This window comes from Neopsephotus bourkii, unplaced genomic scaffold, assembly GCF_033783945.1.
Source record: "Neopsephotus bourkii isolate Nb327-2 ecotype Australia unplaced genomic scaffold, CSIRO-AGI_Nbou_v1 NB_891, whole genome shotgun sequence".
In the NCBI taxonomy this organism is placed as follows: Eukaryota; Metazoa; Chordata; class Aves; order Psittaciformes; family Psittacidae; genus Neopsephotus; species Neopsephotus bourkii.
Genome location: NW_026901385.1, coordinates 1 through 24,149, shown reverse-complemented (window position 1 = coordinate 24,149; position 24,149 = coordinate 1). Strand labels below are relative to the sequence as shown.

Here is a 24,149-nt window from a genome sequence, read left to right as displayed (position 1 = left end):
AGGGAAAGGACAGGACCTGCTCCCTTCTATTTACCACAAAGGCAGAAGTCCTCCCAGGGAAATGAGGAATGGCAGCAGCCTTTTGGTTACCTTGTACATTCTCCAGTGACTGCAGGTAACTGCCCTCCTCCTGATTCAAGCCAGATGCTTGGCAGATGGTTTTCTCCCTGACAGGCATTAGGGTCCCATCCTCTCTGTGTACATTGGAATCACTTGTGTCATTTGCCACGGCTCTGCATTGCTTTGGCTCAGTTTGGAGGTTTTGAGGCTGCACTTTAAGGTAAGAGCAGCTGGATGATCCGGTTTCGTTTCATGCAAAGTAGATGTAGCATTCCCGTTCTCTGGCAAAGAGTCAAAACTGCACTTTGTGGGACAGATTTCAGCAGCCCCCTCCTTAAAAGCAAGACTTAGCAGGTGCCTTTCGGGGGCCTGGCTGTGCACAAAGAACCTGTGTGTGTTTCCTTCAGCACCATGACCATTGTGAGGAAGTTCAAGTTTGCTGAGGAAGAAGCTGGCTCCAAACCTATCGTTTATTTACCTCCGGAGGTGTGGACAGGGGAGGATGTAAAGCAGGGGGGAGTGAAGCCTGGGCTGTCACATTAAACCAGCACAGATGGGTGTTGGTTTTCATACTTGAAATGCTCTCTAGCAAAGGTGGAACATTCTGCAGGGCTGGATGAAGGCTGCTCTGTTGCGGACTGAGCTCTCCCTGTGCTCAGGAAGATGAGCCCTGTGCTCTGTTAGTGCTCCATAAAACACCAGCAGAGACATTCTGCCATTTATCATAATAGGTAAATCCCCTGAGGCTTGTGCTCTGCAATTAGGAGAGCCATATATTTTCATCAAGTTGAGCTTTCATGTTAGGTCTATCCCACCGACTTCCAGATGTGAGAGTGTGAGCTGAGTCCGGGAGTGTTTTCCTACCAGAGGGATCTTCCAGTTGTAGCTGTTGCAATCCTTGAGCTCTTCTTCATTGGTTGTCCAGGTTGCTGGAAGCACTGCCTCTTTCACTGCTAACTGAGCAGTGTTTTGGGGTGCAGGATAGCAGGGATGAACTGAACAGTAGTTGTCCAGGGAATTATTTCTGCCTCACATGAACATCTGGATTTTACATCCATATAATCAGTTCTGTAATGATTGGTTTAGAAAAAGAGGGAGTAGAAGAGCTGAGCATCTCTGGACTTAGTGGCATCCAAAGCTGATGTTGCATTCCCAGATTTCCTCGTGGTTTTGATGGGACAGTTTGGTGAAGGATGTGGGATAACTTTGGTTACACCGAATAAATACCCATGAAAGGGTGAGGTAAGTTCTCAGCTGATTTCTACAAAGCTGCAAGCCCCGTGTAGCTCACAACCTGCATTTATCTTGTTACAGTTGGAACTGAGAGTGGCAGAGGCAGGGCCAGATTTTGCCTAGCTGATATCCAAATAATTCCACATATTTTCCACCTGGAGACCGGAGCCTGCCCCACTGCCTGTGGCCTGGGAGCCTTTGGCTCACACTCCCTGTTTATGTTTCCTTAAAGAGATTCCATGTTGCTCCGTGGCCAGAGCAGCTGTGGATGTTGTCAGTGCTTCACAGCAAAATGGTGGATGAGTTTCCTTCTTATCTGCCTGGTATTTTCAGATGCTTTTACGATGAACCAAAGTGTTTTCTCCAATGGAACTTTCTCTCTTTGTACTAACTCTTCCTCCAAATCACATCTATGGAAAGCCCAAAACAGCTGCTCTGTTCCACGCAGGAAACATCCAAAGTGACCAGCCAGCCATCGAGAGCTTAATATACCCACAGAGTGAGCTTCCCTCTGAGTCAGACCTGCAGCAGATGGCTGGGAAATGAGGCGAGGGAGCCAAGCAGTGTATCTCGATCGGGAGAGGGCCGGCTGAGCCGTGCGCATTGGACTTGGCTCCTTAGCGTCAGGGTTTTGGCTGAGCTCTACAGCAGATGGGGAGTGACAGTGGGAAGATGGGCTGCTTGTTAACATCAACTTCCAGAGTGGAATTTCCCCCTAAAGCAAATTAACCCCTTTACTGAAGCAGCTATAGACTTTCTGCTCTAGGTCCGGGTGCGGAAGGAGCCTTTAAAGCCCCCCAACAACTGCTGTATATATAAGATGACTGCTTACTGACTCCAGACTCCATGAAAACAGCCTCTTGGAACATCTGGGCTCCCACAGCACATGAAAATGTTTTCCTTCTGGCAGCAGTTTTTATGGAGATGTAATAATAGATGTTTTGCAAGAAGATCAAATCGTTCTATTTTCAGATTCTGCTGCTCACCATTGAGCTCAGCCCGGCCAGGTGTGGAGGACACTCAGCAGGGAGCCTATGGAAGTAAAGGAGTCCCTGCCCCAGCTATGGGCCCTTTGCTGATAGCTCCATCCTCACCACAGCACGTTCACGTGTGTGTGTAGCTCAGAGGTTGCTCTCCAGGCAGGATGTGTCCATGCCGTGTAAACAACCTGACTGCAATCTAAAGGAGAAATGAAATGTCCTTGTTCTCTTTCTCCCCCCTTTTCTAGGCTATCTTTTGCCTTGAGGGTTCCAACTAAATTACATGCTTCCCCAAGCCTGTTAGAGACTTGGCTTATTAGAAGAAACCTGTAGCTGGCCCAGATTTTTCAGCTCTACCCTGAGGGAAGGATGTGAACAGATGGATACGGGAATTCAGTGGGATTAGTAAAACCCTTTGAAGCCTGTGCTTCCCACTGCATTTTTCTCCTGGTTTTGTTTTTTTGCCATCTCAGCACGTTTTGGATCAGTTGAGGTTCCTGGGACTCGTGTTCATTGTTCAACAGCTTGTCCATGTCTAGCCAGAATGAACTGGGGAAGTCAGTCTTTTCCTTAGCACTATTGTGGACGGTCAGCCAAGGCCATGAGGGATGCTTTATGGGGCAAAATAGGATAGAAATAAAGCAAACACTGCATTCTGCAGAACCAGCTCCCAGGTTTTGATCTTAGGGATAGACATCTCACCCAGTTCAGCTCCCTGCCTTTGTTCAGCTGCATCACAGTATCATTATACACTTACATCGATCCAGCTCTGAACTTCTACTGCAAAAGGCAAGTCTGCTGCTTTCCCCCCACTCGCTGCTTTGTGCTTCCTTCCCCCTCAGAGCTAACTGATGGTTCAGCTTTTTTGGTCTGAAAAGAACTGCAAGCCATCACGTTTCTCTTTCCATAATACTGCAGCAGTTGAAATCCTCACCTGTGTGGCAGGGAGTTGTGGGGTTTGTGTTTTCTGCACCTTCCTTCTCCACTGGCAGGTAAGTAATGTCTAAGGAGGAGTGTTTTGCCAGGAGATGCTGAGAATGGAAAATGTCCCCTACGTGTGCTGGGAAGTAGCATTTGAGGCAAAGATGAAGAGATGCAGCTGGTTTTGTAGGGGTAGTTCACATCTGTTACACTGCCTGCACCATCCTCGTGTGTGTCTCATCACCAGCAACCTTGTTTTCATATCCCCATGCTGTGCTGCTGCGTGTTCTGTGTTCACTATCACAGATCTCCTGCAGCCCTTTAGTGTAGGTAGGGGCTGACAGTGGTGTAGGGCCTGTCTGCACCAGGGACCTGCAGCAGGGATCACTTTGGTTCCTGGGGTTTATTGCATTACGTTTCTGTTATCAACATGTGAGGCTGTTGAATGCTGGGAAACTCTCAGTAGGTTTCGCATCTGTTTGCACATAAAGAAGAGTTACTCCAGGATTTGAGCCCCACTTGTTCCATCCCTTCCCTTGCTAAGGGAAGCTGGTGCGCAGCTACTGCCAGATTTCCGTGTTCTCAATGGATCTGTGTCCTTCCTTTCTAGATGGAGAAAGATGAGACTGTGAGTGACTCCTCTCCACACATAGCCAATATCGGACGCTTGGTAGAGGTAAGTGCTGTGAAACCACTTCAGCTTGAGCCTGCTGCAGCTTCTCTTCCCTGTGTTTGGTCCTGTCATGGAACCATGGAATGGTTTGGGTTGGAAAGGACCTTAAAGCTCACCCAGCTCCAGCCCCTGCCATAGGCAGGGACCCCTTCCACTGGAGCACCTTGCTCCAAGCCCCTGTGTTCAACCTGGCCTTGAGCACTGCCAGGGATGGGGCAGCCACAGCTTCTCTGGGCACCCTGTGCCAGCGCCTCAGCACCCTCACAGGGAAGAGCTTCTGCCTAAGAGCTCAGCTCAGTCTCCCCTCGGGCAGGTTCAAGCCATTCCCCTTGGCCTGTCCCTACAGGCCCTTGTCCCAAGCCCCTCTCCAGGTCCTGTGTCTTAGAATTTTGTTGCCTTTGTCTTCACAAACAAGTTATTTCTGTTGTACAAAGCCTGATGGTTTGGATGCTGCTCAGTGTGTGAGGGATCAGTATTTCTCCTGTCAGGGCTTCCAGCCGTTTGTAGATACAGCCTCACTGCTCAGCACTTTGTCTCCTGCCCATTAGAGCAGTAACCTCCCTGTAAGTGCAGTAGAAGTAGTTAACAGTTTCCAACCCCTGTGTTTGCTTCTACAGTCACTTTTGGGTGGCATTATTTAAAGTCAAGCTTTGTTGCAGAGACCCACCCCTTTCCCTGACTGTTCAGAGTGCATCAAGTGCTCATTAAATCCACTGGAACGGGTTTAGTACTTGATTTTGTAGCTGCTGTCAGCTATGGGTGTTCAGATGGTGACTGAAGGTGTCACCTACCCAGAAGGGCTTTGCTGCGATGCTGTTTTGCTGTCTCATTGCACTCTCCTGTATGGTGGTGCTGGATTTCCAGAAGGAGCTGGGAATTGAAAGGGGGGCAGGAAATTCTTTGTCAATCCCAAGTTTTTGGCTTGAAGGAAAGTGACTTAATGAAAAACTGCTCCTTATTTACAGGATCTTTCCCAAAACTGTTTGCCATGGCACAGAACAACTGACCTGGTGGCTGTGCTGAATGGCTGACTGGGGCTGGCCACTTCCAGGCTGTTCAGTGCCAGGAAATTACAGAGCAAGGTTGGGATGAAATCCATTCCCCTTTTTGCAGCTCAGTGCAGATCAGTGATACCTGGGGAGCAGCTGCCCTCTCGTGGTGCAGAAGGATGTGCTGTAGCCTGGAGTAGGCTGGAGGCTGGGAGAAGGCAGAAACAGAGCTGAGCCTTCATTCCTTTGGTAAAAGCAGAGAGAGAGGCTTGTGAGAATTTAGACAGTAGGAATACACTGGGCTGAAATCGAGTGTACAGAGCAGCTCCAGTGCCTAAAGGGGCTGCAGGAAACCTGGAGAGGGGCTTGGGACAAGGGCCTGTAGGGACAGGCCAAGGGGAATGGCTTGAACCTGCCCGAGGGGAGGCTGAGCTGAGCTCTTTGGCAGAAGCTCTTCCCTGTGAGGGTGCTGAGGCGCTGGCACAGGGTGCCCAGAGAAGCTGTGGCTGCCCCATCCCTGGCAGTGCTCAAGGCCAGGTTGGACACAGGGGCTTGGAGCAAGCTGCTCCAGTGGAAGGGGTCCCTGTCTGTGTCAGGGGTTGGAGCTGGGTAAGCTTAAAGGTCCTTTCAACTCAAACCAGTCTGGGATTCCCAGATGAAGTGTGGTACCTCAAGACTAACGTATGCGACACACAGAAGAGTGTGGGGACCCTGGTTCTGATAACAGAGGACCTCACTGAACGTTTGGTTTCTTCCTTTTCCTTTCTAGGACATGGAAAACAAAATCAGAAGTACACTGAATGAGATTTATTTTGGAAAAACAAAGGACATCGTGAATGGGCTGAGGTAAGGGGCTTCCAGCTGCCCACTGAACACTCTGCTTCCACAGGGCCCACGGTACCGCCCCTGCCAAGCACCGATCTGCTTTTGCTCTCCTACACAGCTTTGTCATGTCCCTCATTGCCCACCTCCCTGTGCTTTGGAAGCATGAGTTGTTGTGTGGAGTTTATGGAACACTTCTACCCTGTAGCTATAGTGATGTTTTAATCCTTTGTTCCCTCAGCAGGAAGGAAACAGCCCACTTGGCCACACTTGTATTTCAGGATTACTTTTAATGAGGAGTTTTACTTTTCACAGTTGAAGCCTGTGCTTAACTTCTCACTTCTCTTTCTACTCTTCTCAGAAACAGCCAGGTTGGTCCCAGGGTTGTAACGTTAATGGTTTGTGGTATTTAGACTTTGTTTTAAACACTGTTCCTCTCTCAACACCACTGGTCAAAACACAGTGTCCAGATGAAGCAAATAAATCCCCTGGGCCTTTCTGTAGGGAACCTGTGCTCTACTTGTCAACCCCTGCTCACTTCTGGTCAGGAAATCCCAAGCTGGTAGTTGTGATGCCAAATGATTTGGTTTGAAACCACAGCTGCACCTCCAAGCACAGTGTGGTGATGTAGAATTCACACCTCCGTGTGCTGCTCCTCTCTCCCATCCTGAAATGTGGAAGAAGATGGAATAATGGTGCTGATGAAATATGTGTGCTGCCTTCGCAGCAGCATGGACAGGGGAGATGAGGGTGTCTGAGAGAGCAGCTGGGCTGGGGTTTTCCTCCAAGCCCAGCTTTCAGGACAGGCCTCTGTTTTCAGTTGTGGTGTGCAGGGGTTTCACCAGGAAGCATTTATGAACATTAAATGTGTAACAGAGTCCTTTTCCTTGTGAATGCTGCCAGAAGCTTTTGGAATTGAATCTGTTTCCTGTGTCTCCCCATGGCTCAGTTTGAGTCGTGGCACTCTGCAGTGGTGGGATGATCAGCTCAGCATTGGTAACTCACAGAGCATCCGCCTCTTTCTCTCGCCTTTTCCCTGTTCCTTCTAACCTTTGTATTTCCACTCGTTCCTCCCGAGTGTGCTCTTTGGTTTCCAGAATAGCAGCTCTGTGTTACTGAGTTCTTCTGACTGTTCTTCTCCCTGTTTACCTCCCTCGTTTCTGAACTGCTCTCTGTAGATCTATTGATGCTATCCCCGACAACCAAAAGTATAAGCAGTTGCAGAGGGAACTTTCTCAAGTGTTGACCCAGCGCCAGATCTACATCCAGCCTGATAACTAAAGCACTCCAGGTACCCCTGCCTGTGCGGTGACAACCAGCACTAAACCAGGACTCACCAGCCAAGACCTCTGCATGATAACCCAGACCAGAACTAACCCCTAACTCCCGCAGACTGAGCAACGACGTCCAAGCCGTGCTTCACCCAAGGGTTATTTCCTAATACAGCCAACTAAATGCTGTGATTGTGGATGTTAGATGTTGCTCCACTTGAGTAACATTTGGAATGTCACGCTCTGGGATGTGGCAGGATTTACCACTTGGCACTGTTAGCTTGGGAGCAAGGAAGGAGCATGTGGTCACATCCCCGAAGTGGCGTTAGCTTGGAGTGATTGGATCCAGGAGCCCTGGGACTCTGTCCCTCGTTACACCATTCCAGTGAAGAAACTCCTGGTAATCTGAGCATCCTCCCTGCAGGAAGGAGTGAAATCCTGGAATTCTCACAGTTTTGGGGGGGGGAAACCCAAAAAACTGATTGTTACCCCCCATGACTCCTGAGTAAACGTGAGCTCACGCCACAGGCACATCCCTGTTTGCCTGGTGCATTTGAATCCCTTGGAGCTTGGAAATCCCATCCTGGTCAAGCTCTATGAAACATTTTGAGTCTCTGCTTCATGCTCTAAAGGGCTTTGTTCCTGTGCTCACATTTGCTCTGGAGCTCTCAATGTCCAGCAGTGACTAACCCTGAGCCACTTTAACCTTCCACTCCATCATGAGTTGCAGATGTTGTCTTAAACACGTTAAGCTGACGAAGGGAAAAATGCTCTTATTTGTTGATAATGGCCAAGAACCACTTCTTCAGCCTGTGACAAATGCAAATAGCAAATGTATATATCCTTATTAAAGCAGTAGAAGTCTCCAGAGACAAGAGAATGGAAATAGTGTTAAAAAACTTAGGAAAACAACTGCCACAAAGAGCAGCCGTGTTTACAGGAGCAGCATCCAAGGTAGCTTCAAGTCCTGGAAGGGTTGTGAGATAGGGTCTGTGTGGAGAGAAATCCTACCAAATCCTGACCACTTCTGTGGGAGCAGCTCCTGAAAGGTCCCGTAGTGTTAGTCTATCAATGAGCATATTGAAAAGGGCTTTTGGAAAGTGGGAATTTCTTCCTGTCCCATTGAAAACAGAGGCTCCTGCACAGCTCTTCCAGGGCAGTGAGCCAAGATGACTCCTAAAGGATGTCGTTTTTCTTCCACAAGCAAACCCATAGCAACAGGGAACCCCTGCCATAGCCTTGCTGACAGAATCTGTGTTCTTCAGCTTGCTTTGATTCCCCAGTGCCTGTGGGTAAGGTACAAACCGGAAAAGCCAATTTGATAACAGGAACTCCCCCTGGTGAAGCCACGGGAGGGAGGTTTTGCTGCGGCTGCGGGACCCTGGGTGAACAGTCTGCAAAGGGCTCAGGAGCTGCACTGAGCCTTCTCCCCTTCCTGGGGTGAGGCTGGGTTTTCTGCCTTCCCATCGTGGTCCTTTGGACCTTAGGAGCGCTAACACCCTTCGCTGGTGGGACAGTGGGGCTTTTCCAAGCTCTAACACAAGCCAGCCCTGGGCATCTCCCTCCGGCAGCTGGAGGCTGAGCGGAACCGCTGGGGCAGCGCGTGTCTCTTGGTGCCATCCTTGCTCGAGTGACGTTTGCTCTGATATTCTCACTGGAGTGTTCACTTTGCCTTCTGCTTCCCATGGTAAACCAGGCGCGCTGAGGTCGGTGTCCGCTGAGCCGGGTTGAGGTGCTTCTCCTTCCTCCTGCCCCACGTGCCAGGAGAACCTGGAGCCACCTCCTCTGGCCTCTGACTCGCGTCTCCTTCTTCCCCGCAGGTCTGTGCAGACTTTTGCAGACAAATCAAAACAAGAAGCTCTTAAAAACGACCTGGTGGAGGCTTTGAAGAGAAAGCAGCAAAGTTAAAGTCCTCTCCATGCTAACAAGACATGCCATGCACTCGTTAGATTCCTTTCTTAGAGAACTCATCCCTCCCCTTTGCCCTTTTCTGTTCCGTCACGTCACGATTTGCATTCAGTACTACCCATGCAACGCCATCTCCTCCCCATGAATAAAGCTGTACAAACTTTTTCAGTCTCTGAGGCCTACTTTGCACCACATTTTACTCTTGAGACCTTAGGCTATGTCTGTAGAAGTCCATGTATTTTTTTTCCCCCCTTCTCCTCTTCCACCTTCCCTCCCCACCATCTATATGCATACCCACGGATCATTGTTTGTCTTCTCCTCCCCCTCCTCCTGCCTTTTGTTACATTGGTGTAAAAAATGTAAAACAAGAATTTATTAAATACTGTGGTGTGTGAAAGAAGAACTGGAAAAAAGGAAAAAAAAAGACTAATAAATCTATTCCACGTATGTCTGGGGCTGGGCACAGGGAATGGCTGCCGGGAGGGAGGGAGGGGAGAGAAGGTGTTCCTCGGGGTTGTGCTGTACTGAGTAAACTCGTTGCAAGGAGATGTTGATGAGGAGACCTGCTGAGAGCTCTGCTCTTCCAGAGCCTGGTTCCAAGGCGCTTTTCTGTCAATTTTTATGGAATGCAAAAAAAAAAAGGGGTTTCTTTTTGGTTTGATTTGGGGTTTGGTTTATTTTTTTTTTTTTTTTGTAAAGCTTAAATCGAATCCACATCTGAGATTGAGCCTCCATAGAAAAACCAGAAAAAAAAGAGAAAAAAAGATTAAAATGACAATAAAAAAACCTCCCAGGAAGCAGTGTGTGTGCCACTGGTGTCCTTATTTCTCTTCCCTTCCTTACCAGGGTAACTTGGGGGTTGTGCTGGCAACGCTCTTCTGCAGTGCCTGAGGCCATCGTTGGGGCTCAGGTAGGTGGAGGGGGCTTGAAAACAATGGCGAAAGTCAATAACCCATCAGCCTCTCCTTATCTGGCCATGGAAAGTGGCTTTTTTTCCCCTTTTTTCTCATCTCCAGGTGAGCTGAGACTTGTTTTAACGAGGGTGGGATGTCCTGCTCCCCACAGGTGTAGCTGCATCACTCATGGGCCTGATGCCCTTCCAGGATGCTGGCACTGGGATGTCAGCATCCCATGGCTGGGATTGGCACCTCCAGCATCCAGCAAACATGGGACAGATGGATTTAGAGAAGGATTAGTCCAGTGTTGCTGGGTCTGTTCTAAATGGCTGGGGGAAACCCGTGTACCAGAGCATTCCAGTTCACTTGGCAGCTCGAGGTGGAGGTTCCAGCCACTGGTGCTTGCTCAGAAGCTCCTCAGGTCGGGTCCCTGTGTCAGTTGTGAACCTCGTGTAGACTCCCCCTCCTTAAGCACGTGGTGGGACCCGGCCTAGCTCCCATCTGCTGTGCTCACAACTGATCCTGGTGAACCGGAGGAAGCAAATACCTGCGGGGCTGTTCCTGCATGGGGAACAGTGGAGTTTGCCTCTGGGTGAACCTGTGCAAAGTGAGACCTGGCGTTACTGTTGATTAACGTGCTCTAAGGTTGCTTTTCCAGTGCAACCCGTTGCGCATGCACATGTCCGCAGGGGTTATGGAGTGTTCACTCAGGGGCCTCTGCTCTGCAGCACAGCTCACACAGGTCAGGTTGCTCCAAGCCCTGTCCAGCCTTGGTGCTGCTGGGGATGGGGCATTTTTCCTTTCTCTTCTCAAAGCCACTGATGGTTTGTGCCTCCTCTTGTCTAACGCTTCTCTCTGCAGAACCTGCAGGTCCCAGCTCTGTGCGGGACTGGGCTCTGTTACAGCCTCAGAGGGAGGGGAACCTCAGCCAGAGGCTCCTTGTGACACCAGTTTCCACTCACCACTACCTCGATGGCTACCGGGGCATTAACTCCCCTGCCCTGTGTAGCTGCAGCCACCCACCTCGTGCCATGTTCCCCAGCCTGAGGGAAAGAAACAGGAAATCAGCTTTGTCCTTAACCTGTGCTTTGGATGCACCTCTGGGAACAAACTGGGGGGAGGTGTTTATATATATATATATATATATATATATATATATATATATGTATATATACACACACCTCTTATGTTCGAACATCCTTGTCCAGGACTAAGAAAAACCTTGGTGAAGCAGGGCAGTTATTCAGTGTTGTGAGCAGCAGAAATGTGGCTCTTTGTTTGAGCCAGACCCTCCCCAGCATTCCAGAGCCAAGGCTAAAACCCCTCCTTGGATAAAGGCAAGCCCTAGGGTCTTTGTGATGACCAGGAATTGAGGTCTAATGAAGCTGTGGTCTCTGCCTTGCTTGGAATCTGCTCCTGGTTTGTGTTAGGGCTGGATGCAGGCTGTTCTGCTGCAATTCCTAGGGAAGGACGGCAGAGGAAATCTTGCTGGCTCAGAGATGGGGAAGAGCGGAGCAGCTCCAGCAAGCCTGGAGGGGAGAATCATGGATTAATGCTGTGGAAAACCCACCTACTTTGTTCACGGGGCTCAGAGAGGCTGAAAAATATCTTTTCTTTCCAAAACCAAATTGGCAGCTCCAGAGATGGGCACAGGAGTGTCTGAATTAACCTGCTGGTGCACTTTGATGGGCATTGGGACTCCCATTCCACACTTGATCCAGGCTGTGCTCTGCAGGCTCAGAGCTGTGGCTCTGCTGCCTCCGTGTGAGGGTGAAGCAGGGAGGAAGCTACTTCCTCGAGAAGGACAAGTGTCTCGGGACTGGCATTGTAAGTGGACGATGAGGCAGCTAATGCTGAACGGGGACAGGGAAGTGCTGGGTAGTGTGTAAGTGGAGAAAAAGGGAATGAAAATAGAGTTAATGGTGACTGCAGGGAGAGGGGAGTTCTTGGTTTTAAAAGGACAAGTTAGTAAGATCCCAGACTGTGTTGCCTTCGTTGGCATGCCGACCTGGTTCAGGAATGGCACGGCGACCAATCCCAGGCCGCTCGGGCCATCAGCTCACGGACACCAATGTGGTGGATGGCAAATGGCGGTTATTGGCGAGTAACACGGTGTTACATAGCCTGGGTTTACAACATCACGTCCCTGTGCTTATGTCCTAGGCTAGGCCCTATTGGCTACTCGGAGGGGGGTCTTATCTTTCCGTACAGCGCGACATCTTCCGACCGCCAGACCCTAACTACCTACATTTCCCCCCCCCCCATGCTTAATTAACTAGGCTAATATAAAAAGTAAAAAAGTAGAAAAGTAGAAAAGGGTACACATATACATATAAAAAATGTTACAGCATGAGGCACTTCAGGTTAGTGGTTAATGGCTTCGGGTAAGTGGTTAGTGAGGGGTAATTAAAGGGACGGGTTGTAAGTTTGGGGTAATACTGAGTAAATACATTCTTAAAGTAGTTGGTGGCTTTCTACAAACATGCTGTTAACCTGCTCTAGCCGGCTCTTCACAAATGACACAAGGCGGTTCAATATACAGGGTCCGAAGAGTAATACCAGCACGATCATTCTACTTGCCCTATAGTAACAAACCCCCAAATCAAAATCAGACAAAGGCATCGTGCCCCCCCCCCCCCCCCTTGGGGGCTATTTCGCTGTTGCTCGGGGTCTGCTGGTGTGGAGCTCCCGGGTGCGGACGGGATGGTTGGTGGCTTCTCCTCTCTTGTCACCGGGGCATACGAGTTACGAGGGTGTTTGATGATCTAATTCTGTGAACAGAAACTCACAATTTTCATTAGTTTTATTCTGGAGGTCTGGTTTAATGGATTTAAGTGGGCACCACCTAACTCTGCCATTTTTTCTAACAGCAGCATACCCTCGCCCTGTAAGGCCTAGCCTCTATCGTTGTTCCCATCCCCATCTCCATTCCTGTTTTATATCGAACGGGAGCATATGGTCTCTTCCAAAAACACCATCTATGAGGGTGGAGACCATGGCAGAATTAAGCCCTTTATCCACAACTGCCTTAACAATTGCTTGTACATCCTTAGGGTTTATTGGCGAGCGCACCCTCTGTCCCCCGTCTGTCACCCGATCAGGAATGCTAGTTTGACTGATGGGGCCCAGTCGGCACACGCAATCTTTATTTCCTTCCAGTCCGTGAGAGGGACTTCTTCCCCTCGCCGTTCCTCTTTAGTCCGCATGGGAATGCTTTGGCTCTTGACTTTGTTAACCTCCGTTTCCTCCTCCTCTGAGTTTGAATCGGTTGCGAGCCACTCGCCCCAGCCGGTGTCTGAGTCCGACTCGGAAGCCGACTGACCGGTTACCTCAGGTTTCCCGCGCCTTTTCGTCGGGCTCCGACCTCGCCCGCTTTTGTTGTGGGCGGGCCGTTCCCTCCCTCTGGGCTCGCCCCGCCCTCCTGGTTCGCCCCGCCCTCTGATTGGCTTTCCGCCCCTCGCTCGCGCGTCCCTCCCCCTTTCGGTTCTCCTCATTCTCCCCCCCCCCCCCTTTACGCGCTCTTGTCAGTTCTAGCACTTCCCCCCTGTTCCCGCCGGGGACATCTTCGCCCCGCCCTCCTTCTCTCCGCTCGGCGCCATTCTGGGGCTCATAGGGCTGTGCTCTGACCCCAATTGCCTCGGACTCCTTCTCCGCGGCGCCCCTGGCTTCCCTGGACCAACCCTCCCCAAAAGGATTTTGCTCGTTCCTGTCCCTCCGTAGGCGGGTCGGGATTCAGGGATTGGGGAGGCGTGTCGCCTTTCTGCATATCTTTAGGCTCGGTAGAGCCGGCAGCGTCTGGGGGTGCAGAGTTTGTGTAGCTGCCCCGACTCCCAATTTCGGGGTAGCCCACAAACAGTTCTTTGCTGCCTTCCAGGTCTCCTGCTCTTGTATAGCCTTCTGCAGGGCCTGTACGACTTTCCCCCACAACTTAAGGTACTTCCCACAACCCAAGGACATTGTCTCCTCGAGCAACGCTTTAATGCATTTATCCCACGCCTCAGGGTGGAGAATATCCACTGGCTGGTCAATGACCCCAGTTTGTAAAAGCTTTGCAACTGCGAGAGTAAAATCTTTGGGCTTACAATCAATACCCCACTGCTTGTGTAACAGATACGAGCTTCACAAGGGCTTCCATCCTCCTTGTTGGTCCGGGAGTGTCCTCCCCACCGGGCTGGTCCAGCCGCTCCGGCCGCCATTCACCTGTCCAGACGATTCCCGCCTTTCGGCACCACTTGTTGCCTTCCTTGGCGTGGCGACCTGGTTCAGGAACGGCACAGCGACCAACCCCAGGCTGCTCGGGCCATCAGCACATGGACACCAATGTGGTGGATGGCAAATGGCGTTTATTGGCGAGTAACACGGCGTTATATAGCCTGGGTTTACGTCACGTCCGTCTGCTTACGACCTAGGCTAGGCCCTATTGGCTACTCGGAGGGGGGTCTTATCTTTCCGTACAGCGCGACATCTTCCGACCACCAGACCCTAACTACCTACAAGGCTGGTTTGGGCTGAAGGGACCTTAAAGCTCCTCCAGCTCCAACCCCTGCCACAGGCAGGGACCCCTTCCACTGGAGCAGCTTGCTCCAAGCCCCTGTGTCCAACCTGGCCTTGAACACTGCCAGGGATGGGGCAGCCACAGCTTCTCTGGGCCCCCTGTGCCAGCGCCTCAGCACCCTCACAGGGAAGAGCTTCTGCCTAAGAGCTCAGCTCAGTCTCCCCTCGGGCAGGTTCAAGCCATTCCCTTTGTCCTGTCCCTACAGGCCCTTGTAAAAGGACAAGCTGCGTTAGTTTTCCTTGAAGGGCCTACAAGTGTTATTTGATTCTCCTCTTGCTTGCCCTGTGAGATGGAGCTGCTCCTCCCCAGCAGAAGGAGCTCAGCACCCACGGGTGCCACTTTTCCCAAGCTGTTGCTTCCTTCTGTTGTCCAGAAGCCACTGTGCAGGGCCCTGGGAGCAGGATAAATCCATCAACAAGAGAGTAGGAACCAAAAAGCAGAGCAAGTGGAGGCAGCAGCAGCCTGGGTGACCGCCTCCACAGCTCCCAGAGCAATGGAGCAACTTCCCCAAGAAACCCACACCGTTCAAGTGAGAAGTCAGAGCAATGGGGATTATGGGACACAGTGAAAAAGAGGCAGGAGCTGCCAGATGAACAGGCAAATAAAACCCAAGGAGGCACATGGGCAAGGACTTGTTTTATAGACATGAGCCGTGCTAATTCAAACACGTGTGGAGTGCAACACTTTGGTTATGCTGCTCCTTCCCTCCCTCCTTCTGAACTGGGTCCAGTCACTGAGGTATCTTCTAGAAAGAGGCAGTGGAGACACGAGGCCCACAGAGTTAACTGCTCATGGTTGTGGTGGGTCGCTCATCTCCATCCTCTCCACACAGCCCCTCAAGCTCTTCTCATGTTTGACAGCACTGAGGAAGCTCCAGATCACCCCAGAGGCAGCAGATAAAGAGAAGTGACTGGGCTCAGCTGTATGAGCTACGAGGAGCAACCTTCTGAGGTACTGAGTTATTCCGGACAGGTCCCTCTGTCAGCTCTCCACGCTGTCCTGCTCGCCGAGAAGAGCGCCCCTCTCTTCAGGGGTGCCAAGTTTTCCTCCCCGATAAGCAAGGAACTGGAAGGAGATCTGAGAAGAAGTTAAGGCTTCCCACAAGCAAGGGTGGATCTATGGATGCATTGGGTCTCACCACCTGGAAAAAGGCTGGTTGTGCCAGGAGATGGCAACAGGGTGAGCTTAGTGCACACAAGCATTCAGCTGTTGCAAAACCATGAATTACTCACTGGCACAGCTCACAGCAATCACTGATGAGTATCAGTCCCACCCACTGCTGCCCAGCCCTGCCTGCCCCAAGGTGGGACTGGATCCAGGAGGAAAGCATTGGCCGGGGAAAGGATACAACCATGTCAAGGAAAATGGCACCCAGGGTGCCCACCAGCCAGGGGAGGTGGTGCAGGATGTAGTCCCCTTCACTTTGCCCTGGCTCAGGGTTCTTCAGGAGGACACTGAGGCCGTAGAGCAAGTTCCCCAGCATCACCAGGGCAAAGAGGGAGTAGGACATTCCGATGGTGGATTTCCTCTTGTACTGCAAGAAGAGAGGCCAGAGAAAGGAGCTTGGGTGCAGCTCTGAAATCTCACTAGGAAGCAGTATGAATCACCCTTCCCCCCCCAAAAAAGAGAAGAAAAAAGATGGTGACTCAATACCAAGAGCCTTTTAGTTCCCCCCCTTTGCTTATAAATTAAGACAAAGTGAGAACACCGCCCTGAAAATACTATGTTAATGGGAAGGGAGAAAAAATAATCATGTTTTGGAACAGAAATGCAGAAAAATAGTCCCTTATGAAGTGATCAGAGATGGGACCTCTGAGCAACGAGGAGAAAGGTGATCCCACTGTCATTTCCATCTGACACCTCGGGACCTCTCCTACCACTTACATTTGTGTAGATCTGGGGGACTCGAGAGCACAGGTACAGCACAGAGGAGACAGAGCCAATGATGAAGCCAATGATCTCGCTCTTGGTGAAAGGCTGCAAGGCAAAGGGGGGCATTGAGCAGCCCCATGTTCTCAGAGATGTGCTCGCCACAGCTCTGTGCCAGGCCCTGGCATGGCCAAACCCAGCCCTTGATCTCCCCACCAAGCAGGATGTACTGGTCCAGCAGGATGTGCCCACCCCACCAGAGCTTTATCTTCTTCCCCCCGCCATCACCCAGCTTTAGGACTCAGGTCACCTTTGGCACCAGCTCACCCACATGAGTGGAGAGCAGGGACCTTCCTTTGAACACCACTGGGTCCTGTGTCACGGCAGCACCTCTGCCCAGGAAGGAGACAGTCGACAGTGTCCCCAGGGAAAGGAAGAGGAAGGCTGCGTTGATCTGGGCAGTGACTGCAGGGGATCAAGCAGAGGCTAGTCAGGGGAGCTCCTCTCCCAGCCCCCAGTGCAGCCCAGCAGCTGTGGTGGGTGCCAGGGCTCCCTCTGAGAGCCCTTCAAGCTCTCTGTTATCTCTGCGGTGGCAGAGCCAGCGCCAATACCTGCTGTGGGCACTTTATCTCACAGCGATACAGGCAATTGGTAAGTTATCAAGGAGGAAACTACTCCTATCTCAGCAGGCACTCGAGCTTCTTTGTGCTTAGGCCTCTTCAAAAATCATCTCCTCCATCTAGAAGCTTTTCACAGGCTTAACTCACCACAGCGTATGTTCAAATCCCTGCCAGACCAAGCCTCAACATCAAGACTTGGATTGTATTCTGTCAAGAAGCTCTCCAGCATTAACAAAGTGAGACAGCTGATGAGCCAAATACCAACTGGCTTAGTAAGTTAATGGCTTTAGTAAGTTAACTATTTATCGGGGTCCCAGGGATGCCTGTTGTAGTCAGATAACTGCAATGCTAGAAAGTGGGTTTTCTCTTGCTGTTCAAGCCTTGCAAGAACAGTCCAGGTTCCCTTTTTACTCCATTTGAACAGGGAGGAACTTCTCCATCACATCAAGCCTGCCATTAATTGTTAGGAGCACTGACCCCCGAATGTCTTTCTGTACTTAACCCAACTCCCAGGGGGGTTATTTTCCACCCAGATACTGTGCATGGCTGTTTGCAGAAGCCCCAGGCATGGCTGGTAGCTGTTTGCAGGCTTTGGCTCTCATAGGTGCTCAGGTTAGCATAGAATCTCTCAAGCTGGAAGAGACCCCAAGAATCATTGAGTCCAACTCCCTGCTCCTGGCAGAACTACCTAAAACCAAGCCATATGACCAAGAGCATTGTCCACATGCTCCTTGAACCCTGGTGGGCTTGGTGCCATGACCCTGAAGAGCCTGTTATGGCTACTAAGGCAAAATTGCCTTAAGAATTACTGTAGGAAGGAGGAACATGTGCAGAGGCTTCCAAGATACTGTGCTCACATGTTTAGATTTGTGTGTTCTGCACTGCGGAAGCCAGAGGCAGGCGTAGGATCAGCAGGGGGAAATGCTGGGTTTCAGGAGCAGCAATACCATTTCCTCTCTCAGGGATCCCTGGTTATTATCCCATTTTTCCATCCTGACTACTCTTGAATCATCCCAGGTAGAATATAATGATGAAATTTCAAGAAGAGGCAACAAGAACCCCTACAAAGAGTTTTATGTTGGAGTTTAAAAAGACCAGCAAGCAGTAAGCAGTATCAATGCATCTGCAAAGCATCTCTGCCCAACACATCTCCTCAGGGCTTCCTCCCGTCCTGGATCCACAGCCAAGGCACAAGCCAGCCCAAAAGGCAGCCCCACCACCCTCATAACCCCAACTCACATCCTCCACCCTGGTTCTTCGCTTTGTAGTAGCAGTAGAGAGCCAGCATTACCAGGTCTGCGAGCACATAGTAAATAGCTGCGTAAACCTACAGGGAGAAGGATGGGTTGGTTCTACCCACAGAAAGGCTTCCAGGTAATGGCTGAGATGAGCCAGCATCCCAGGAGGAGAAGGAAGTACCCCCAGGAGAAGGACAGGGAGCATCCTGGGGCTGTTTGGGTCTCTGGTGTTGGGTTAAGCGGCACCCATCCCTCCTCCCTGCAGTTCAGGGTGCCTGAGAGCCAACCCAACCCCAGCAATTCAGCTAGTACCTGCAGAGGTAACTGATGAGCCAGAAAGGAACCAATGAGGTTTAGGAGGTCTCCGCCCAGCCATCCCAGCAGGAAATACATGGAGAGAGCCCGGTCCATGATGCCTGTTTTGCAGGCTTGGTAAAACTGCCTGCAGAGACACAAGCCATAACCCCTGTATGGCTCAGCGCTACCTGGGAGTCATCCCCAGGATGCCCTGTTGCTCCCACCTGGATCACTTTGCAATTGCAAAGCACTCGGCACCAGGAGCGGGGAAGTAGAGATTTCCTGTACCTAAGGCAGTCCCACTGCAAGCCAACCCCTGTGAGAAGTCCTGGGACCCACTGGCATCAGTACACTGGGCTCAAGCCCTTGTGATCCATCCCTCATGCAGGGGTAGAAAGCAGCGAAGAGAAGCACCAGTTGCAGAAAGCGCCTCTCTGGTGCTGAAATAACCTGATGATACACCCAAGACCCACCACGGCCTCCCTGCCGCAGCTGTCCCAGCACTTCCAAGAAGCCCAGGGCCCCTGGAAACACTTCACCCACACTCATGACCTGCAAGGACTGCATTGCAGTTGGCTTACGTGGGTAATAACAGCTGCTAAGCATGGTATTAGCAATACAACAACAACCAAGGCTTCGGGGCTTCGCTCCCGGCTACCTCTGCACCCCTTAAACCCTGGTTTTCCAAGCCCTGATTGCTTTTGCTGGGGAAAGTTAATAACTCAGGCAGCTGGAGCCTGAAGCTGGATTGAGGAGAGGAGCGTTATCCCACAGGAAGGGGTTTGGGAGCGATGCTTACGGGACGGAGGCGGCTGCAAAGCAGAAGATGGAAACCAGCCCCAGGACGATACTGGCAATGTCCCAGCCGTCCTGGGCACACTCATTGAACACATCCATCACCCAGCGGGAGCCGTTCGGACAGTCAGAAAGGTTCCCGAGCTGGAGAAGCCTCCAGTGCCACAGATTCATGGCCTCCGGTGCTCAGGTGTTGGTCAGGTGGGATAACGCTGGGGGAAAACATGGGAACGTGAGAAAAACATGGGAAAAACATAGGGAAAAGTTAATACCGCTGGGGGAAAACATGGGAACGTGAGAAAAACATGGGAAAAATATAGGGAAAAGTTAATACCGCTGGGGGAAAATAGAGCTCTATTAGGAAGAGGCTTGGAGCTCCTCCAAAAGCCTTGCAAAAACCTCATGACTAGCTTTAACTTTGGATCCAGGGGGATAAGCAGCCAGGAATGCCATCACCCAGCGGGATTTGCCCTCAAAGAACTGAACCGCTATGGAACAGGGATTCACCCCTCTCCTTTACTGGCCTTCATTTGGGTCCAGTGGGATGCCCGACCGGGAATGCCACCACCCGCCAAGCCTGAGCCCCAAAGGGCTGTTCCCTGCGGGACAGGGCTTCACCTCGCTCCACGGCGGCCCTTTGGGAACCGCCTTTATTCCTCCTCAGAAACCCCCGGGTTTTGCTGTTCCTCCTCCCGCAAGCTCCCTCCACACCGCCGGTCCCTCAGCTGCGCTCAGGAACCCGCTTTGCTTCCCAGCCAGCTGCTTCGTGAGGTAATTTTTTACAACCCCACCACTTTTATCAGAACCTGCTGGTGCCCTCCCACTCCCGCTGCTTCCCCAGGCAGCCGCTGCTATCCCACAACCCTAATTTTGCCCTAATCGGGTGTTTTTCGCCCCAAACCCAGCCGGGATTTGAGCGCTCCCCTCAGCACCGCGCATGTGCCGGCGGGCTGGGCGCTCCCCTCGCATGCGCGGTGTTCCGGCAGCGATGGCGGCGGGCGGAGCGCGGCCGGCGGTTGTGCTGGGCGCCATGGAGATGGGGCGGCGGGCAGGGCCGGAGGCCAGCGCCGCGCTGCTCCGGGCCTTCCTGCGCCGCGGGTACCGCCTGCTCGACACCGCGTACATGTACGCGGGGGGAGAGTCGGAGAAGATCCTGGGCGCGCTGCTGGCTGCAGGCACCGAGCCCGGTACGGCGGGGGTGGGCTTAGTGGGGCTGGAGGGAGAGGGCTCTGAGGAGAAGGGGCTTCCGTGACAGGCTGGCACCGACCCTGGGGAGAAGGGAGTACTCCTGGACCTGTTCCATGGGGGTAGGGGTCTCCTCCACTAGGCTGGCACCATTCCCGAGGAGAAGGGACTTCCCCTGGACCTGTTCCCTGATGCCATCCCTGAAGGAAAGGAAGGGATTCCCCTGCTCTCTGTGCCTTGAGAAGGGCCTTCCTCTAGGGCAGCCCTGCAGTCCCTGAGGAGAGCCCCCCCGCGAGCGGCTGATGTGGCTCCTGAGGAGAGACGCATCCCCTGAAACACCCCAGGCACTGCTTGCGCTGTGCCCCTTAGCCCTTTGCTGACGCTGGAGCCATCCCTGCTCATTCTGCCTGTCTCTCTGCCAGTGCAAATCGCCACCAAGGCCAACCCCTGGGATGGGAAGACGCTGAAGCCCGAGAGCGTGCGGTCACAGCTGAACACATCCCTGGAGAGGCTGAAGAGGACGAGAGTGGAGCTTTTCTACCTCCATGCCCCCGACCACGGGACCCCAGTGGAGGAGACACTACGTGCCTGCAATGAGCTGCACAAAGAGGTAAAGTGGGAAGAGCAAGCCTGGACCGTCTCTGGGTTCCCTCCCTCTCTTTACCTTTCATAAAGCAGAGCTGCTTTTGGGCTCTTCTTCAGCACTGGGCTGCATAACACCAGGAGGAGGGGACACAGAATGGCCAGGGCGGAGCCCTGACTAACACTCCATTGTGTGCTCATGGGGTGCACTTTGTGCCCAAGAGCTCTTGGAACCATGAGACCATCTGGACTTTGCTTTCAGTGCTAACTGACTAGGGTAAGATTAGTGCTGGTAATGGCTGAAAGAACAATTCCTGAATGGCGTTAGTCCAATGGTGGCAATTAAATTAGAAGGTGTGAGTTCAGAATGAACAGGAAATATTTCTGTTGGGTCTTATAATTCATGGCAGAGGTGGACACGGATGAGCAGGGAACTCTGGGCTAAAATTTGGTGCCTGTTCATTTCACTGTTACCTTGCACTGGCTGGGTACAAATGCACTTCTAAAACCTGGACCTGAATATGCCTTTTACTCCTCTGCAGGGGAAGTTTAAGGAGCTTGGTCTATCCAACTATGCGGCATGGGAGGTAGCAGAAATCTGCACCATCTGCAAATACAACAACTGGGTGATGCCAACTGTGTACCAGGTGAGGGGTTGGGGCTGGCCATGGCCTGGCACATCTTTTGTGGAGGCTGAGATGGATCCAACCAGAGGAATACAAAGGTTCAGCTCAGAACAGCGTAGAAATGGTTCTCAGTGTCCTTACAGCAATGGACAGCTACTGTGGGGAAGTGTCTGTGGCTCCCAGGTCTTGGACCAGCTCCCAGATAACAGAGCAGAGGAAGCTGTGGGAGTCAGCCTGGGAGGTCCTGGCAGGACACGTGTGATTAGAAAGCTGAGTCTGCATTTGTTCCCCGAGTCAGTGACTCCCTTCATGTGGAACTTAAAAATCAATGACTTCAGGAAGTCTGTTGCTAAGCAGAGAATAACCTTGTGTGACCCGGAGCTGTAAGGGTGCTGTCAGGGAAGGGTGGGGAAAAGGCTGTTCAGGTGCCCACTGCCCTGAGCTGGTGTTTGCAGTTCTTTGTCTCCCTCATCCTCTTGCAGGGCATGTACAATGAGACCACTCGCCAGGTGGAAGCTGAGCTCTTCCCTTGCCTGAGACACTACGGGCTGCGGTTCTACGCCTACAACCCACTTGCAGGTACGGGGAGGGAAGTGAGACTTGGAAACCAAGCCTGTGCAAAACAGGGGCTGTAGAAGAGCCAGCTCATCCCCAGACGTGCTGCTGACCCTTTGCAGGAGGGCTGTTGACTGGCAAATACAAGTATGAGGACAAAGACACACGTCAGCCCACGGGAACATTTTTTGGGAATGACTGGGCTCAAGCTTACAGGGACAGGTATGTTTTGAGCTGACAGATGAGCAGAGAGATGGGGCAGGAATGATTGCATAGAAATGCAGTAGTAATCAGCTAAGAGGAGGAAGAACTGGCCAAAGCTTGTGTCTGTGCATGTGGTTGGGGCTATAGCTTGTGACTGAGCTTCACAGAGTGTTTTTAGGTTCAGCTTCCTCCAGGCTTAGAGCTGGGGATTGTAGAAGTCCTTGGAGGCTACAAAGAGTTGCATGAGGCTTCCTGAAAGCCTCTTGTACTAGATGGGAATCTAGATGTACCAGTCACTTTAGATCCTGAGGGGAGTAAGAGTGATTTTGTTGTTTTTTTTCTTGCAGGTGCTGGAAAAAGCACCATTTTGAAGGCATTGAAATAGTAGAAAGAGCTCTGAAAGATGCTTATGGCTCTAATGCACCAAGCCTAACCTCTGCAGCTCTGCGCTGGTTGTACCATCACTCTAAACTGCAGGTGAGCACCAGGCAGCTGTTGTGGCTCACAACCAGGGCAAGGTTTCTTAATCTGCTTATCCTGTGGGCTTCTGGTGTTCCCAAGGGAATATTGCTACATGATTGTGCCTGCCATGCAGCAAGAGCAAGCTGGCTCTCTGTTTCCTCGTGGTGTCCTGTGTTTGTGGGAGTGGGACAAGTGGAAGACATCTTCCAATCGCCAGACCCTAACTACCTACAAGACTGGTTTGGGTTGAAGGGACCTTAAAGCTCCTCCAGCTCCAACCCCTGCCACGGGCAGGGACCCCTTCCACTGGAGCAGCTTGCTCCAAGCCCCTGTGTCCAACCTGGCCTTAAGCACTGCCAGGGATGGGGCAGCCACAGCTTCTCTGGGCACCCTGTGCCAGCGCCTCAGCACCCTCACAGGGAAGAGCTTCTGCCTAAGAGCTCATCTCAGTCTCCCCTCTGGCTGTTTCAAGCCATTCCCTTTGTCCTGTCCCTACAGGCCCTTGTAAAAGGACAAGCTGCGTTAGTTTTCCTTGAAGGGCCTACAAGTGTTACTTGATTCTCCTCTTGCTTGCAGTGTGAGATGGAGCTGCTCCTCCCCAGCAGAAGGAGCTCAGCACCCGCGGATGCCACTTTTCCCAAGCTGTTGCTTCCTTCTGTGGTCCAGAAGCCACTGTGCAGGGCCCTGGGAGCAGGATAAATCCATCAACAAGAGAGTAGGAACCAAACAGCAGAGCAAGTGGAGGCAGCAGCAGCCTGGGTGACCGCCTCCACAGCTCCCAGAGCAATGGAGCAACTTCCCCAAGAAACCCACACCGTTCAAACAAGAAGTCAGAGCAATGGGGATTATGGGACACAGTGAAAAAGAGGCAGGAGCTGCAGGATGAACAGGCAAATAAAACCCAAGGAGGCACATGGGGAAGGACTTGTTTTATAGACACGAGCCGTGCTAATTCAAACAGGTTTGTGTGGAGTGAAACGCTTTGGTTATGCTGCTCCTTCCCTCCCTCCTTCTGAACTGGGTCCAGTCACTGAGGTATCTTCTAGAAAGAGGCAGTGGAGACACGAGGCCCACAGAGTTAACTGCTCATGGTTGTGGTGGGTCGCTCATCTCCATCCTCTCCGCACAGCCCCTCAAGCTCTTCTCATGTTTGACAGCACTGAGGAAGCTCCAGGTCACCCCAGAGGCAGCAGATAAAGAGAAGTGACTGGGCTCAGCTGTAAGAGCTACGAGGAGCAACCTTTTGAGGTACTGAGTTATTCCTTGTTCATCCCAATAGCATCATTGGTATCAAAGAGGCATGAGGTCTCTCAGCAGTACCCTCTGCCCCCCAGCTGGGCTTTAGCAGCACATGTCACCTCTGGCTCAAGTCCTCTTCTCCCAAGAGCTGCCAGGGTGGAGGAGCTGG

The 24,149-nt window shown here is 51.8% G+C and overlaps 3 protein-coding genes across 5 annotated transcripts in view; 2 read left to right on the top strand and 1 right to left on the bottom strand.

Annotated features, from left to right (window-relative positions):
- Positions 1 to 9,021, top strand: part of CAPZB (capping actin protein of muscle Z-line subunit beta) — a 63,482-nt gene extending 54,461 nt beyond the window's left edge. The window contains exons 7-10 of one of the 2 annotated variants that reach the window (XM_061357359.1): positions 3,805 to 3,870; positions 5,626 to 5,702; positions 6,857 to 6,969; positions 8,770 to 9,021. In XM_061357359.1, the coding sequence (XP_061213343.1) occupies positions 3,805 to 3,870; positions 5,626 to 5,702; positions 6,857 to 6,959 (246 nt within the window). In that variant the 3' untranslated portion in view covers positions 6,960 to 6,969; positions 8,770 to 9,021. The remainder of the gene's footprint in view (positions 1 to 3,804; positions 3,871 to 5,625; positions 5,703 to 6,856; positions 6,970 to 8,769) is intronic. The other variant, XM_061357360.1, reaches the window with a different exon arrangement.
- Positions 9,022 to 15,280: 6,259 nt separating this feature from the next.
- Positions 15,281 to 20,051, bottom strand: SLC66A1 (solute carrier family 66 member 1). 2 transcript variants are annotated; one of them, XM_061357351.1, is made up of 8 exons: positions 19,919 to 20,051; positions 19,132 to 19,339; positions 18,348 to 18,477; positions 18,037 to 18,124; positions 16,488 to 16,642; positions 16,193 to 16,285; positions 15,657 to 15,842; positions 15,281 to 15,385 (listed from the first exon to the last, which is right to left on the bottom strand). In XM_061357351.1, the coding sequence occupies exons 2-8, from the start codon at positions 19,299 to 19,301 to the stop codon at positions 15,290 to 15,292; spliced, it is 918 nt and encodes a 305-aa protein (XP_061213335.1). In that variant the 5' UTR covers positions 19,302 to 19,339; positions 19,919 to 20,051; the 3' UTR covers positions 15,281 to 15,289. The 2 variants fall into 2 exon arrangements, with proteins under 2 accessions (XP_061213335.1, XP_061213336.1); XM_061357352.1 differs by having other exon boundaries at positions 19,991 to 20,035.
- A 53-nt stretch (positions 20,052 to 20,104) lies between these two features.
- On the top strand, positions 20,105 to 22,328 carry AKR7A2 (aldo-keto reductase family 7 member A2). Its single transcript, XM_061357350.1, has 5 exons — positions 20,105 to 20,314; positions 20,735 to 20,922; positions 21,437 to 21,541; positions 22,003 to 22,099; positions 22,198 to 22,328. Exons 1-5 carry the CDS (start codon positions 20,116 to 20,118, stop codon positions 22,311 to 22,313), a joined length of 705 nt encoding a protein of 234 aa, XP_061213334.1. The 5' UTR covers positions 20,105 to 20,115; the 3' UTR covers positions 22,314 to 22,328.
- Positions 22,329 to 24,149: the final 1,821 nt, after the last annotated feature.